The following is a 16,266-nucleotide window of genomic DNA, read 5'->3' as shown; positions in this document are numbered from 1 at the left end:
TTTTTTTCTTGATATAAATAATAAATAAATAAATAAATAAATCAAAACACGTGTCTTGTCCTTTGGCATCCGGAACGAGGTTTATAAGCGGGAATGTTTTCAGGGGAACATATTTTGACGTCGGACCGATGAGTAGCCAAGTGCACACTGCTGTAGGGGTGAGTGAGAGACTTCAGAGAATTGAATAATTTGTGTCTCTGATTAATAAAGAATTGAGATCATGTTAAAAAGGGATGTTTCTGAAGTGTCCTAAGCGGAGGGAAGATCATCTGTAGCTGTAACTCGCGACAAGACAGCAGCCGAACCCTGAACAGGAGCTGGTGCAGGACACGGGGTGTAGAAGGGGTTATACTGGGTGTAGTGCTAAAGAGTCATTTAAAATTGACTCAGTGATTCAGTAAAATATAGGAATAGTTTCATCTAACTCGTTTAATCAGAATTTAAGCGATCACTAGATTCATTCCCGTATGATGAATCTTTCTTCAACAAAACGTAGTTGTATTTAAAACCCTTAAAGACATGCGGCAGCACTTCATTATAAATTTACATTCAACACTGGCTCATACTAGATTCGGAGGATTTAGGCTAATAATTATTACGTTAATTATACCTTGGGCTACCTGAATACTCGAATCTGATTGGCTGAAACAACTGTAACCATAGCAACATTCAGTTACTGTTGTATATAAACCGGGAAAGTTACTGTAAACAGTTCCTAATTGTCTTACCTACCGTAATGGATGATACATAGTGATCAGGCATAACATTATGTAATATACTGTAGTAATATTGTGTTGGTCCCCTTTTTGCTGACAAAACAGCCCTGAATACACTAGGTGAGCTGTGGTATCTGGCACCAAGATGTTAGCAGCAGATCCTTTAAGTCCTCTAAGTTGTGAGGTGGGGCCTCCATGGATCAGACTTTTGTCCAGCACATCCCACAGAAGCTGGATTGGATTGAGATCTGGGGAATTTGGAGGCCAAGTCAAATTCAAATTTTCTTGGTAACATACAAAATCATACACAGTGCGACATGTAGTGAAAGGCTTATTACGACTGTCTTACATAAAAAAGAAAGAGTAAAAAAGAAAAATAGGGGATATAGTTAAGAATATATAGGGAAAAGTAGGGAAAATTAAAGGGTAGAAGTCACAAACGAAAATAACTTGAATGTCAAGTGTCAGATATGCATATGCAAATATATGTCTATATATATATACACACATAGACATATATTTGCATATGCATATCTGTGTGTATATATATATATATATATATATATATATATATATATATATATATATATATATATATATATAATGTAGTATCTATAGCAGTAAATATTATAAATAATGAAAAATAATAATAATAAAAATAGTAACAAAATAGTAATATAATATATAATGTATACAAATATAAAACTGCTTTATAAAAACTAAATATAAAAACAAAAATATAATACAGTACAATATAGTGTGTGTGTGTGTATGTATGTATATATATATATATATATATATATATATATATATATATATATATATATATATATATATATATATATAATGTATGTATATGTATATATGTGTGTGTGTGTGTGAAAAATAAAACAATATATAAATAAATATATATGTGTAGACTCTAATATATAGAAGATACAGTATATGCATATATGTAGATAAAATGGTCAACTTTGAAATGGTGTAGCAAATGAATACAGTATGTACAGTGTGCATATGTAAGATAAATATATATGTAGATGTATATATAAGGCAAATATTAATGTCCAATTGAACAGGGAGTAAAGTGTCAGTGCAGTGTGCACACAAAGATGTACAGAAAAGATGTACAGTGAGTGTTATTGTGTGTACAGAGTAGTGCAGAGTACAAAGTAGTGCAATTATTGCATGTGCAACAATCAGCTGAGGTAGAATGTCATGTCATGTGGGGATAAGTCCAGAAAGTCCAGATTCTAGGTCAACACCTCAAACTCATTGTTGTGCTCATCAAACCATTCCTGAACCATTTTTTACTTTGTGGCATGGCGCATTATCCTGCTGAAAGAGGCCACAGCCATCAGGGAATAGCATCTCCATGAAAGGGGTGTACATGGTCCACAACAATGTGATTCATCAGACCAGACCACCTTCTTTCATTGCTCCGTGGTCCAGTTCTGATGCTCACGTGCTTATGGTTGGCACATTCAGCGATGCACAGGGGTCAGCATGGGCACCCTGACTCGTCTGCAGCTATGCAGCCCCATACACAACAAACTGCAATGCACTGTGTATTCTGACACCTTTCTATCAGAGCCAGCATTAACTTCTTCAGCAGTTTGAGCAACAGTAGCTCGTCTGTTGGATCGGATCACACGGGCCAGCCTTCATTCCCCATGTGCATCAGTGAGCCTTGGCCGTCCATGACCCTGTCACCGGTTCACCACTGTTCCTTCCTTGGACCACTTTTGTTAGATACTGACCACTGCAGACCGGGAACACCCCACAAGAGCTGCAGTTCTGGAGATTTGCATCTGGCCATCACAATTTGATCCTTTGTCAAACTCACTCAAATCCTTATGCTTGCCCATTTTTTTTATTATTAATTATTATTTATTATTATTATTATTATTTTTGTTATTTTTATCCTGGCAAGTGACCCTGCTATAAGCGCAATAATCCATGGCTAGGTATGCATTAGCCATGGATTTTTCCTATTTCTCCTTGTATATAAAAGTATATTTAAAATTTCATTTCCTAAATTAGCTGTGTAATTATGATAAATGACAGTAAGTAAGTCCCTACTACTAGCTAACAAGATTTGAATAAGACTTGTTGCGGTCATCTCCATTCATAAAAGAACACTGTTGTAGTTTACTGTTTTTTCGTATTTTGGCCAGATTCTACGATGGACGTGGAAGACCTGCTTACCAAAGTTTGCCCCTGTGAAAGAACTGACCAGGGCACCATTATTTCTCCTTCATCGACCATTCTGTTCATCGCAGCTGGTTCCACCCCTGCCCACTCCTGCTCAGACCATCCAACCAGGCAGGAGAGAGCTAACCATACAGTCTTTGGCTGAAATGGGTTTCTCTGAGAGCCAGGCCCAGTTGGTGTATGAAGCAGCAAATAAAAACCGCTGCAAGCATGACGTGCCAGTGTTAAGTGTCCTCTTCAGCCTGGGCTTAAACCCAGACAGTGTGCTGAAGATCCTGGAGAAATGTCCTGAGCTGTATTCTCTTAAAGAAGCTCAGTTGCAACAGCGGGCTTTGAATCTAAGGAAGCTTGGCCTGCTTGAAGGTGAACAGCTTTTACTTTCACTTACCGTTTTTACTTCATGTTAAATGGCTTTAGTTTATAGCTACTTAAATTATATTTATAGCCAGTTTCGACCTATTATGCAAACTGACATAGCAATAAAATGTCAGCAGTCCTTTACACGCCCAACCTCCAACAGCCCACAAGCTGTGAATGCAAACAAAGCCACAGAGGGATATGAACGACTGTTCTGACACTTATTTTCACGAGAAAGCAGGATTTCAGGATCAAGCATGTGTAAGGGGGATCTCTCCAGGTCAAAGATCATAAAGTGTGTACACTTACATCAACAAAACAATAGATTATGAGTGATTAAAATTATGTGTGTTAATTGGAGCAGAGCATTTATTCAGAAGCCTTTTCTGAGGAGAAATTATTATAGGTCTAGAAACATACTTCGATATAACAAGCTGTACCTTTAAATGTGCCTTTTAATCTTAACAAGGTGCATGAATTTGGACATGAATGTGGAAAATTAGAAACATCTCTGAGGGTTTTAATGTTCACAAATGTGTTGCATTTAATGCTGTCAGGACTAATTTTGCTGTAAATATATCCACAAACATCTTATTTGTACTTGAACTTATGTGTACCCATGAATTCCTTATACATATACATTCCTTATAACGACAGCAAAAAAATGTATTAATAATTTAATCACAGCAGTCATTATGGAAACAGTTATTTATGACTTGGGGATATTGGCTCAGGAGTTGTGAACAGAAACAGAATGGCTGAGTGAAATTAGCTAATAAACCCTGCTCTCTGTTTGTCAGGCAGTTTGCAGAGAGTGATAAGCCACTACCCAAAGATACTGTCATTTCCAGTGAAGAGGGTGAACGCTGTGTCTCGGCTCCTGAGAGAGAAGTGCCAGTTCACGGCTCAGCAGCTGGCAGACATACTCCGAGACTCACCACATGTAGTGGAAGAAGATCCTGCACGTCTGGAGTACATGTTTCAGGTAGGTAGACTTTTCCTATATTATTCCCTTTAGGTTTCTGCAGTATTGTCATGGCAGGAAATGTGCATTGTGCAGTAGATTCATTTGCTTTCAATATTTTCAACATCAGGTCAGATTTCTTACAAGATTTTCATTATTTTCGTCGGAGCCAGACAACAAACCAGCCAGTGTGGAGCAGACTGCACTTTGTCCTGACTTTTTGTCCTGAATTTCACTGCTTACTTTAGTATGCAGCCGATACCCTGATCTCTCTTTCTCTCTCTCTCTTTCTGTCTCTCTCCTCTTATTGCAGTACGTATATTTCCGTATGGGCTGTCGCCAGGCTGAGATGGTGAAAGCAAAGCTCTTCAGACTCTCCCTGGAGGAGCTGCGGTGTCGTCACAGCTTTCTGGAGCGCCGCGGACTGTTCCAAACCCCTGACAAGAAGGGCCAGACACTTATACTCAACCCTCGCCTCAAAGACTTTCTCAGCGTCTCCCAGGAACTTTTTCTCGCCAATATCGCCAATGCTACACAGGAAGAGTTTGATGTGTTTCAGAAACTTGTGGCAAGAGAGCAGGAGGAAGATGAGCAAGGTGAAGAGTACAGCAGTGATAGTGATGATGGTGATGATGATGGTGATGATGAGGCCACTGAGAGACACAATTCTTTCAACTCTAAGAAGAAGAAAAATCAGAGAGCAACGAAGCCACATAGAAACTAATCTCCAGTGCAGCTTCCTATTGATGCTTCTTGTAATATACCATATTAACATCAAAATAAATGTCGTTTTATTGTCTTTTGCATTTTATTGATTTGCCTCTGGTGTAAATTATGATAGGAGGGAAAGCAGGAAGTTGACATGCATCATAAAACTTTGTTTGCTCAAACAAATACCCAGTGATGCCAAAGCATAATGATACTGCCAGTTAGAGTTATCCTTTTATGGTAGATATCTTTGGTCACAGTAATTTGGGCTAAAAACGCTCCAGTGTAGCCATGGAGCGCATGGAGAGCTAATGAGGACGCGTGCGCGTTCCCGCGCCGGGTATAACGCTGACGCACGAGTCGGGTGCGCGCCAGCGTGTTTGTAGTGTGTGTGTGTGTGTGTGGTTTGTCTGTGTATCGATTCACACTTTGGTGTAACTGAAAAAGGACGAAATGGACGTGTAAGGGGGAAAAAGGTAAGGAAGTGGTCGTTATTTCTGTGGAATTGATCGGAGTGTGTGTGTATGAGTGTGTGTATGCGCGTGCGAGCGCGTGTGTTTCGCCTGGCTGAAAGTGATCTAAATCGATAGAACAGACGAGACTTTGACTTAATGACGCTTTCAGGGGACATCATTTTGACTATGTACACAACAGCATGTGGTGGCCTCAATCTAATCTTTTTTCAGTGTTCAGAAGCATAACAGGTCAGGAAGAAGGAAGAGGCTTTTTATACAATATATATATATTTATATAAACTTCATTCATAAAGTAGCTCTCTGTTCTTTCTAAATAAACAAATGAACGGATTTATTGTTAATGACCTGGGATTTATTGTTAATGAGCTGAGAAATGACCTCCAAATTTATTTGAGGTTTAAACAATATATCAAGACATTTATTGTGTATTGAAACACTAGGTTCAGGTACATGTAGAACACCTGCTTATTAAAACACAAAACACACACACACTAGAGCTTAAACAAATATTTATCTTCACGAAAATCTAACACGATATAAGTAAGTTGAAGAAATTAAGAAAGATAAGCCATGTAATCAAGACACTGTTATTTAACGTATACACTAAAAATGGCTTTCATATTACTCTATTACCACTTCTCCGTAATAGAGTCAATCAGACAAGATGTGCCCTACTATGTCTAATATTTAGGTTGTAGTAAGAACGCAATGTGTTATAAGACCAACACACGTGAGAATCAGACCCACCTTTACATCCGCATTTGCCGTAATTCGGACCATGTCTTATCAGAAGCGGATATTCAGGGGAGAGGAGAGAGGGTTAGTCACTTGAACCATATTGTCCATTGTTAAGGTCAATATACTTGAGATAACACAAGTCGCTGAAAGATCTGATATCTCAAACAGCATTACATTACATCTGAATGTTAATAGAGGTGAAAATCTGTTGTGTCTGTAAAGTGTGTGTGTTGTGAAGTCAGTGTTATACCAGACATAAAGAAGATGTTAACATGATGAGTGGCACTGATGAAGTGCCAAAGCAGGTGATCTACACAATGCGAACTAGAATAACAAATGATTTACTAATAACTGATTACTGTTAGTTTTTAAGTCAGCAATCTCCAGCAAAAATAAATCCGCCTTATAGACCTGAGTCTGCTGATAAGGCGATGTTCAAGTCTTCCAGCCCTGGTTTATAATTACAGTATCATATCAGACTCACACTATTTACCAACTGTAAATGTAAATAGGTATTTGATGAGGACAGCACACTGACTTGCACAGTATTTAAGAGTTCTACATAAAGGGCTACATCTATTCAGCACAATATCTACATATAGTGGTGCTTGGAAGTATGGAAACCCTTTGGAAATTTCTGTATATCTGCAAATATGTGACCCAAAACATCATCAATTAGACAAAGAGAACCCAATTAAATAAATAAGACAAAATAATTATACTTGGCAATTTATTTATTGAGGAAAGATTCAAGATTCAAGAAGCTTTATTGTCATTTCAACCACATGTAGCTGATGCAGTACTTAGTGAAATGAGACAACGTTTCTCCAGGACCTGGTGCTACATAAACATACAAGTTCAACACAAAAACAACACCACAGAGCTAGGACAGAAGTTTGTCTTAGCCACATAAAGTGCACAGTGTGCAGCTAGGTGCAAACAGAGACAGTGCAAAAATAATAAATACAAAAAAGACAACACAAAAACACAGGACACTTAGCGCCGGAAAAAAAAAGAAAAGAATGTGTAATGGAATGTAAGTGAAATAAAATAAGATAAAATGAAATGATGTAAAAAATATTGTGCAAAAATACAACAGCAGCGGTTGAGGTAGCGCAAATAGAAATAAACATAAATATAACTATAGCAGCAGATGACAGGTTGAGGTAGTGCAATAAGTAATGAACAATATAAATTGTGTGTGTGTGTGTGTGTGTGTGTGTATGTGTGTGTCCACACAGGTGAGAGAGAGAGTGTGTGTGTGTGTATGTGTGTGTGAGAGACACAGAGGTTTGTACAGTTCAGTCCTGAGTGTGTGTGTGTGTGTGTGAGAGAGAGAGGTTTGTACAGTTCAGTCCTGGGTGTGTGTGTGTGTGTGTGAGAGAGAGAGAGAGAGAGAGAGAGAGGTTTGTACAGTTCAGTCCTGGAGTGTGTGTGTGTGTGTGTGTGTGTGTGTGTGTGTGTGTGAGAGAGAGAGAGAGAGAGAGAGAGGTTTGTACAGTTCAGTCCTGAGTGTGTGTGTGTGTGAGAGAGAGAGAGAGGTTTGTACAGTTCAGTCCTGGGTGTGTGTGTGTGTGTGTGTGTGTGTGTGTGTGTGAGAGAGAGAGGTTTGTACAGTTCAGTCCTGAGTGTGTGTGTGTGTGAGAGAGAGAGAGAGAGGTGTGTACAGTTCAGTCCTGAGTGTGTGTGTGTGTGTGTGAGAGAGAGAGAGGTTTGTACAGTTCAGTCCTGAGTGTGTGTGTGTGTGTGTGAGAGAGAGAGAGGTGTGTACAGTTCAGTCCTGAGTGTGTGTGTGTGTGAGAGAGAGAGAGAGGTGTGTACAGTTCAGTCCTGAGTGTGTGTGTGTGTTTGAGAGAGAGAGAGGTGTGTACAGTTCAGTCCTGAGTGTGTGTGTGTGTGTGTGAGAGAGAGAGAGAGGTTTGTACAGTTCAGTCCTGAGTGTGTGTGTGTGTGTGTGTGTGAGAGAGAGAGAGGTTTGTACAGTTCAGTCCTGAGTGTGTGTGTGTGTGAGAGAGAGAGAGAGGTTTGTACAGTTCAGTCCTGAGTGTGTGTGTGTGTGTGAGAGAGAGAGAGAGGTGTGTACAGTTCAGTCCTGAGTGTGTGTGTGTGTGTGTGAGAGAGAGAGAGGTGTGTACAGTTCAGTCCTGAGTGTGTGTGTGTGTGTGAGAGAGTGTAGAACAGTTCAGTCCTGGGTGTTGAGGAGCCTGATGGCTTGAGGAAAGAAACTGTTACACAGTCTGGTTGTGAGGACCCGAATGCTCCGGTACCTCTTTCCAGATGGCAGGAGGGTGAAGAGTGTGTGTGTGAGGGGTGTGTGGGGTCATACACAATGCAGTTAGCTTTGCGGATGCAGCGTGCGGTGTAAATGTCCGTGATAGAGGGGAGAAAGACTCTGATGATCTTTTCAGCTGTCCTCACTATCCACTGAAGGGTCTTGCGATCCGAGACGGTACAGTTCCCAAACCAGGCAGTGATGCAGCTGCTCAGGATGCTCTCGATGGTCGATGATAGGATATTACATATCTATGACTCTCAAAAGTGAATCTTTGCCCCCAGTAGCTGGTGTAAACCTCTTAAGCACCAATAACTACAACTAAACAGTAATTGTTGATCAGTCCTGCACATCCCACCCCTTTTCTCAGTACACAAAAGCTCCAGCCCTAGGATATTGCTGGGTTTTATCACTTGCTTCTACAAATGTCAGGATTTGGCCATTCCAAAACATTAACTTATTCTTCTGTAGCCATTTTTTGGTGGAACAATTTGTGTGCTGTTGTTTTGCTGCATGGCCCACTTTCTCTTGAGATTCAGTACATGGACAGATGTCCTGATATTTTCCTTTAGAATTTGCTAATATAATTCATTAATGATGGTAACCTGTCCTGGTCCAGATGCAGCAAAATAGGCCCAAACTATGATACTACCACCACCATGTTTCACAGATGGGGTAAGGTTAATATGCTGGAATGCAGTGTCCTCTCCAAACATAGCGCTTTTCATTTACATCAATTTGATCTCAAAACATTTATCTAAAAGCCTTCTGGCTATGTCTACGTGGTGTTTAGCAAACTGCAGTTCTTTTTTCTAGAGCAATGGCTTTCTCCTTGTAACCTGTCATGCTGACAACCCTTTCATTTAGTACCCCTGAGGTGGACTCATGAATGTTAACATTAGCGTGAGAGGCCTGTAGTTCCTGGGTTCTTTTGTGACCTCACAGGCTATTATGTGTCTTGCTCTTGGAGTAATTCTGGGTGATGAAGGTCTTGAATCTGCCTGACTGTAGATTGGTGGAGTCCAAACTCTTTATAAATGGTTTTGTAAACTTTTCCCAAATGATGTGCATCAACCCTTTTTCTGAGGTCCTCAGAAATCCCTCTCTGTTTTGTTGTTCAGTTGTACGTGTTGTTCAGAGCAGATTTCGATTAGATCCCTGTTCATTAAATGAAACAGCATTCACTGACACCTGTCATCCCATTGATTAAAAACACATGACTCTAATTTCATGTCAAATTGACTGCTAAGCCTAGAGGTTCTCATACTTTCTCCACTTAGTTAAGCATTCAGTAGTTAGAATTGTCAGTGATGTGGCTTTCCCTTCAGCTCCAGTTCCCTTTAATTCACAAGGATATCCACTGATAGTCACTGATGCATTTTCATTTTCTATGCAAATGTTAACTTTCCTGTATCTGTCCTTTATCCTGCAGGCAGAAACTGAACCTGTTCATCCTGAAGGCTCCTATCTGAAAAGAAGATACAAAGATGAATTACACCTACCTCGCGAATACGTCTTATAATTGGTTCCAGATCATGCAAAGTGAAAGAATGAATTTCCTCCTCATCCCTGCTGTTCTCCTCACTACCATGACTCTGATGATAAACCCATTAATCCTCTTCTGCATCTTCTGCAGTCCATCTCTCCGACAGGAAACGCGTTACCTCCTCCTGGCCAATACACTGCTATCGGACGTCCTCTTCCTCAGCTTCAACCTCGCCAACATCTCCTGTAATGCGCTGGACATGAAAATTCCCTACATATTCTGTGAGTTCTTAATGGTTGCCACTGTGACTACATACTGTTCCTCAGTGTTAACTGTCACGCTGATGGTCACTGATACGTTTTTGGCTGTGCGTTGGCCACTGCGCTACAATGAAATCCTGCCCCCGACACGTGTAAAGAAGATAGTCGGAGTTGTGTGGGCCCTAGCTATGATGTATCCTCTCTCACTGCTGGTGATGATGGCGGTGGATAATCAGGGCAACCCAGAGAACCTGAGTGTGTGTCTCGTGCTGATCATTCTAGGATTACAAAAAAAATACAGCCTGCATATCTACTTCAGCGTGTGGGCGATTTTCTGCACCGTGCTGGTCCTCTATTGCTACATCCGTCTCTATATGGTCACCAGGAGCTCTGGGATATGGCGCAGTCGCTACTCACGAGCCCGGGTGACGCTGCTAGCACACTCTCTGATGTTGCTAATATACTTCGCACCCGGTTTGGTGTTTACAGTGGAGCTTGCACAGTTTGAGCGGTTAGAAGTTGAGCATCAGCACCTTGCTGTGTGGATCAATACAGTGAATCTGGCTGTGCTGATGGTTGTGCCACGGGCTTGTGCTCCATACCTGTATGGCTTGCGTTACCGGGAGGTTTATGAGACAGTTCGGCTGATGCTGTGGAAAAGATGGTTCAGCCAGAACCCCAGCAGTTCACCAACACCACCAGACCATTAAAGACAATAATAACACAAAAAACATGAACATGAATGGAATCTACTGGTATACAAAACAATGCAGTGGGATTCTTGCCTCACTAATTTCTACTGTTATTTAAAGAAAACTAGCCAAAAATGATCATGTGGCATTGAAAACCAGGTAGCGTTATCTGTGACTGCTTGTGGTTAGTACCAAACCATTTGCCTAAAAGCTATACACCAGGGGTGTCCAATCTTATCCAGAAAGGGCCGGTGTGGGTGCAGGTTTTCATTCCAACCGAGCAGAAGCCACACATGAGTCTACTGAAAGCCAAGATCAGTTGATTAGCCAGTTGGAATCAGGGGTAGCTTCTGCTTGGCTGGAATGAAAACCTGCACCCACACCGGCCCTTTCTGGATAAGATTGGACACCCCTGGTGTATAGCTTTCAATAATTAGCATTTTTAAGGAATGTGCCTCTTTATTTTTACCCCCATGGTAGAACTTCTCTTTTATATTTTTGTTAAGAAATGCTGCTCTCAAGTCTAAAGACTGTCATGTGCTATTCCGGACCTCATGTACTAAATGTACTTGTAATGATTTATAAAACCCTCTGTCTGGGTGGATGGCTTTCCTTTTGAGTCTGATTCCTTTCAAGGTTTCTTCCTCATGTTGTCTAAAGTTGTTTTTTCATACCTCTGGCTTGCTCATTAGGGATCGAAATCTATATCGGGATTTCTGTAAAGCTGCTTTGTGACAATCTGTTACAATTGTTAAAATGCTAGAGAAATAAAAAATTTCATTTAGGAAATTTGAAACAGTATAAGAATTTTTTTTTTTTAAATAAACTGATTACTTTTGGCTCTAATGGGGCCACAGGAAAATGTCCTTAGCAGACACAAAAATGCTTCTCTGAGTGTTTCAGCAGCATGTTGCCGATCATGAGGGGGGGAAAATGAATAAAAACAGAACATGACTACAAAGATAAACATTGAACTGACGCTAGATGTTGTCTGATGCTATTCATAGTCATACATTCACCTTTATCTGCTCATTTTTTTCTTTATTTTTTATCAGGAATGTTTAATTTTTACTTTAAGTTTTACTCTTCCTTTTTAATAATATGGATTTCAAAAATCTTTGCAGTAAATCTCATTGATATTTTATTAATTCCACGTCCAACAAAGCTGTATTTTAAAAAAAATTTCTCAATTACTTTTTTCTAATAAAGACTTGTCAACATCCTTTAGTTTATGTACAGAAGTAGATTAAGTTATACAACAGGCCTAGTTATGGCTAAGCTATCTTTTTTTATATCTCTGTGTAGTGAGAGAGTGCACTCTGCTCCATTTACCTGCAAAGTGATGTTTACCCTCATCTCCACCTCCATGGAAACATGACCAAAACCGTTCGATATCACCTAGCTCACACGCTTACCTGTCATTCTGCAGCGAGGAGAAGTGCGACCTGCCAGCGCTGAACACTTGCTTACGCAGATTTAAGTAGTAATGGAGGCTCTTCTGCAGGGGCGAACAGAGAGGCTCTTCATGGCTGCGGAAGATTTCATACTGTCTCTTTTGTGTACATTTGGTGACTGGTACAACAGCTCGGGGCAGGCGGAGCGCCTCGGAAGACAGTTTGCCCTGACTAACACCTCTCGTACGGCAATGGAGTTGTTTGTTCAAGAGTGGCAGGTTTTTCTCCCTCCTCTGCATATGAGGGTTTTCCAGATCTGCCCCATCCTAGGATTTCTGGCTGTATTTTTAACCACACCAATCATCCTGGCCCGGATCCTTTCCCGAGCTCACTTGCGGCAGCAGACACGCTACCTTCTCCTGGCCAATGCCTTGCTTAGTGACCTTCTCTTTGTGGCTCTCTACATGCTAACTACCTGTTTGAATGCAGCTACTGTGCTGATGTCAGACTTGGCCTGTGCTGCCATGCTGTTCCTAATGGGCATCTTTTACAGCGGTGGGATCTTCAGTGCCACTGCCATAGTACTGGACACTTCCTTGGCTATTTTAGCACCATTACGCTATGCTATGCTGTGGCCGATCTCCAGAACCTATGCAGCTATCGTTACTATCTGGGCCATTTCTATCTTCTTCCCCGCTGCATCTGTGGGTCTCTTCCTGTGGTACCACACAATGAGCCCCTGCGCCCAACACATCTGCTCTCTGCCTCTGGTGCTAGTTCTAACTGTTAGCCACTCAAAGCCCCTCCAGGTGTGCATGTTGCTAACTGTTACTGCTGTACTAATCACCCTGCTGCTGGTGGTCTCTGGTTATGTGGTGCTGTACTGTCATACCAGCAAGTCCGGAGTGTGGAGAGGAGAGCAGTCATCACGGGCTAAGGGAACGTTTCTTGTTCACTATCTCCACCTGTTCCTGTCTGTGTGTCCCATGCTGCTGCTGATCATTGAGTTGCTGCTGTACAGCTACAGCAGTGAACTACATCCTAGTGTAGGCCTTTGGGTCTCGCTGGTGCTCTGCAACATCCTGCTGGTTTTGCCCAAAGCCCTGGCACCCTACCTGTATGGGCTCAGGTACAGGGACCTGCGTGGGGCTCTGCTGGATTTCTTTAGGCTGAATAGACCAAGGGCCATCACACCTGTGATGTGACTGCTAAAACATTTCTAAAACAATTTTTTATGAAGATTGTGTAAAGGAGTTCATTTAAGTTTCCTTAGATTTAACCTTCTAAAGATTTCAGCTGCTGCTAAAAGTTGTATTTTATGCCTTTTAATGCCTTTTAATTTAATACATGATTCTGGACAAAGTTAAACATTAATATTAAACTGATTAACATTCTTATCCTGGGAACATGCACATATTTATAAAATGCTCCATTTAACACCCTTAGTACTGTTTGACTTATATTATATGCAATGGATATAAAGATATACGTCTACACGACGCTGTTAAAATGGCAGGTTTTTATGCTGGAAAATAAATGAAACCAATATCAGAAGTTTTCACGACTTTATTGTAAAAAATGTAAAGTGTACAAATAAAACAAAATAAAAAATAACCCCAGCCTGAAACAGATTTAGGGGGAGGCGAGACCTTCTGATTTTATTCCATGACTCATTCTTTTTGGGTAGGGGTCTTTTAGAAAGGCATGGTGATAATCTAGATCCATTAAATTGTAAGGGTATCTCCTGTGCACAGCCTGCTTCAGTCAGCACACAGGTTTTTAGCTGGATTCAGGTCTGGGCTCTGGCTAGAGTGTTCAGAAACATGGATCAAGTTGGATAAGCCATTCCTTTGTTGATGTGGATGTATATGCTTTAGTTTGTTGTCATGCTGAAAAATTCCTAAATCTAAAATTCCTATTTATTTCCAGCTTACCTGCAGACACCTGAAGCATTCAATTGACTAGTACTGTAATGTTTATGTGGTGAGGTTTTACTCGAGTAATCGGAACACATGTACATTTATTTTACTTTTAAAGCTATGCCATGGTGATGCAAGTCTCTTCAATAACAAACATGAACTGAATAGTCAGTTATTTGCATAACATTTTGATGCCAACAGATGACTGTGGGGAAGGGAATACAAGGTAAGACATTTCCATGAGGAAAACCGGTTCAGCATTCAGAACAAAGTATCTGTACATAATCATTATTATAAACATGACTGAAATGTAAATGTACATATTGAAATCTTTGTGTGTGTGTGTGTGTGTGTGTTTAATTCCAGTGTGTGGTGTCTTGTGGATTAAATGTGAGCACTGTCCAATAATATTATTATTATTATTATTATTATTCAATTAATTTGTATTGCGCCTTTTACAATGGACATTGTCTCAAAGCAGCTTTACAAAAGAAGAGAAACAGAGAAAGGAGAGAGAAAAAATAAATAAATAAATAAATTATTAAATTTAGTGTATGATTGCACTATTTTATCCCTATTTTGTCCCATATAAAATAATATTTTATAATATTATTATTCTTTTTATTAATTTTTTTAATTATTATTATTGTTGTTATTATTGTTATTATTATACTTTAGGGCTTCATCAGTGATGGTGCTGTGGAGTTTCTTTATCTCCAGGAGATGGCATGTGTTTTTTCGAGATTCCTGTCTATCGGCAGTACACACATGATAGGATCTCTTAGTACTGGTTGCTTTAATGTCAGCAGCTGGTTTCTGGTAGCTTTGCTCCTGTATTCTAACAGAGATCTTGCTTGAGATGAAGATAAAGACTTAGTTGATCTGTTGTAGTAGCCATTTTTGCTTTTAGTAGTGGATGACCTTTGACAAAAGCTGTTGGTCGGTGTTGGGTAAAGTTGTACACAGATGCACGGAGACTCATCAGAAGCTGTGTTGGGGATTTGAAATTGTCAATGGAGCTGTTGTGATACTCAAAATGACTCTATACTGAGGGCCATTATCTGATATAACAGTCTCTGGAATACCATGCCTTGAAACCTTGATGCAGGTTTTGTATCACAGCAGCAGACCTTTGTTCTGTAACGTTTGTCCAGCTCAAAATGGTGGGGATGTGGTAGCTCAGTGGTTAAGGTGTTGGACTGGAAGGATGTGAGATTGAAAAGTCCACCAAGCTGCCCCTGCTGGGCCTCTGAGCAAGTCCCTTAACCCTCAATTGCACAGTTGTAAAAAAAAAAAATTGATAAAAATTGTAAGTTGCTCTGCATAAGGGCATCTGCTATAATAATCAACTCTCACTAGATAGTGCTCATTGTTTGAGTTCAGTCATAAGTACAGCCTAACTGGGACTTTGTGTCTGATCTGCTGTGCTGCTGGAGGGATGGAAAGTGAAGCAGATTTTGCACTTGCTTGGCAGTCTTCTTTATTTCCCAAGCCAGAACAAGCCCCCTGTTTACATTTCTCAATGTCCAGGTGACTAGCGTGTATGTGTGACAGCATTTCATGTGTATAACTTCTTTTAATACCAAAAACTGTGGGTCATTTTACATCTGATTTCTGATTAATTCCAGCTTTGATTCACACACAGATAGGCTGCTGTAGACGCTGTGCACGTCTCCATGCCTTCGCTGAGGCTCAGATCCTGATATTTCTGGACAGTGTGTCTGCAGGCGGAATGTCCTTGCCTGGCAGATGTATAATTGTGAAGTAATACTTCTAGAGCTGTAGAATTGTCTGCTGTAATCTTAGGGGAACTGATGCCAGGGACTTTTGCATGATGAACTCTAGGGGTTTGTGGTTACTTTTTATGAATTTATATTGCTGAAAATGTTTGTATCTGAACAATATTGCAAAGAGTTCTTCTATTTCTGTTTATTGAGATTTTGATTCATGCCCAAAAGGTCTTCCTTCTTGCAGCAACACTGCCCAGAGATCAAATTTTGAGGCATCGACTTATAGCCTGAGTTTTCCAGAGGATCAAAATAGGCTAATACTGGGCCTGGTTCAGATGTG

General features: G+C 40.4%; 3 protein-coding genes across 3 annotated transcripts; all 3 read left to right on the top strand.

Annotated features, from left to right (window-relative positions):
• The first annotated feature begins 75 nt into the window (after positions 1-75).
• Positions 76-5,050, top strand: mterf4 (mitochondrial transcription termination factor 4). Its single transcript, XM_058417845.1, has 4 exons — positions 76-158; positions 2,894-3,293; positions 4,088-4,272; positions 4,565-5,050. The coding sequence occupies exons 1-4, from the start codon at positions 129-131 to the stop codon at positions 4,973-4,975; spliced, it is 1,026 nt and encodes a 341-aa protein (XP_058273828.1). The 5' UTR covers positions 76-128; the 3' UTR covers positions 4,976-5,050.
• A 97-nt stretch (positions 5,051-5,147) lies between these two features.
• On the top strand, positions 5,148-11,411 carry LOC131370525 (probable G-protein coupled receptor 148). Its single transcript, XM_058417846.1, has 2 exons — positions 5,148-5,435; positions 9,878-11,411. Exon 2 carries the CDS (start codon positions 9,933-9,935, stop codon positions 10,899-10,901), a length of 969 nt encoding a protein of 322 aa, XP_058273829.1. The 5' UTR covers positions 5,148-5,435; positions 9,878-9,932; the 3' UTR covers positions 10,902-11,411.
• Positions 11,412-12,124: 713 nt separating this feature from the next.
• On the top strand, positions 12,125-14,200 carry LOC131370523 (probable G-protein coupled receptor 148). Its single transcript, XM_058417844.1, has one exon. It carries the CDS (start codon positions 12,370-12,372, stop codon positions 13,480-13,482), a length of 1,113 nt encoding a protein of 370 aa, XP_058273827.1. The 5' UTR covers positions 12,125-12,369; the 3' UTR covers positions 13,483-14,200.
• The last annotated feature ends 2,066 nt before the right edge of the window (positions 14,201-16,266 follow it).

The sequence above is a fragment of the Hemibagrus wyckioides genome, linkage group LG20, assembly GCF_019097595.1.
Source record: "Hemibagrus wyckioides isolate EC202008001 linkage group LG20, SWU_Hwy_1.0, whole genome shotgun sequence".
NCBI classification, from domain to species: domain Eukaryota; kingdom Metazoa; phylum Chordata; class Actinopteri; order Siluriformes; family Bagridae; genus Hemibagrus; species Hemibagrus wyckioides.
The sequence above is the reverse complement of the archived record's forward strand: the minus strand, read 5'-3'. Positions and strand labels throughout refer to the sequence as shown.

What these genes read in the sequence shown, in the direction of transcription:
- mterf4 (XM_058417845.1), top strand. Translation starts at nt 129, where the DNA reads ATGAGTAGCCAAGTGCACACTGCTGTAGGG. An exon ending in AAGTGCACACTGCTGTAGGG is followed by an intron (nt 159 to 2,893) that starts GTGAGTGAGAGA and finishes TATTTTGGCCAG; the next exon opens with ATTCTACGATGGACGTGGAA. An exon ending in GTCTGGAGTACATGTTTCAG is followed by an intron (nt 4,273 to 4,564) that starts GTAGGTAGACTT and finishes CTCTTATTGCAG; the next exon opens with TACGTATATTTCCGTATGGG.
- LOC131370525 (XM_058417846.1), top strand. Translation starts at nt 9,933, where the DNA reads ATGAATTACACCTACCTCGCGAATACGTCTTATAATTGGTTCCAGATC.
- LOC131370523 (XM_058417844.1), top strand. Translation starts at nt 12,370, where the DNA reads ATGGAGGCTCTTCTGCAGGGGCGAACAGAGAGGCTCTTCATGGCTGCG.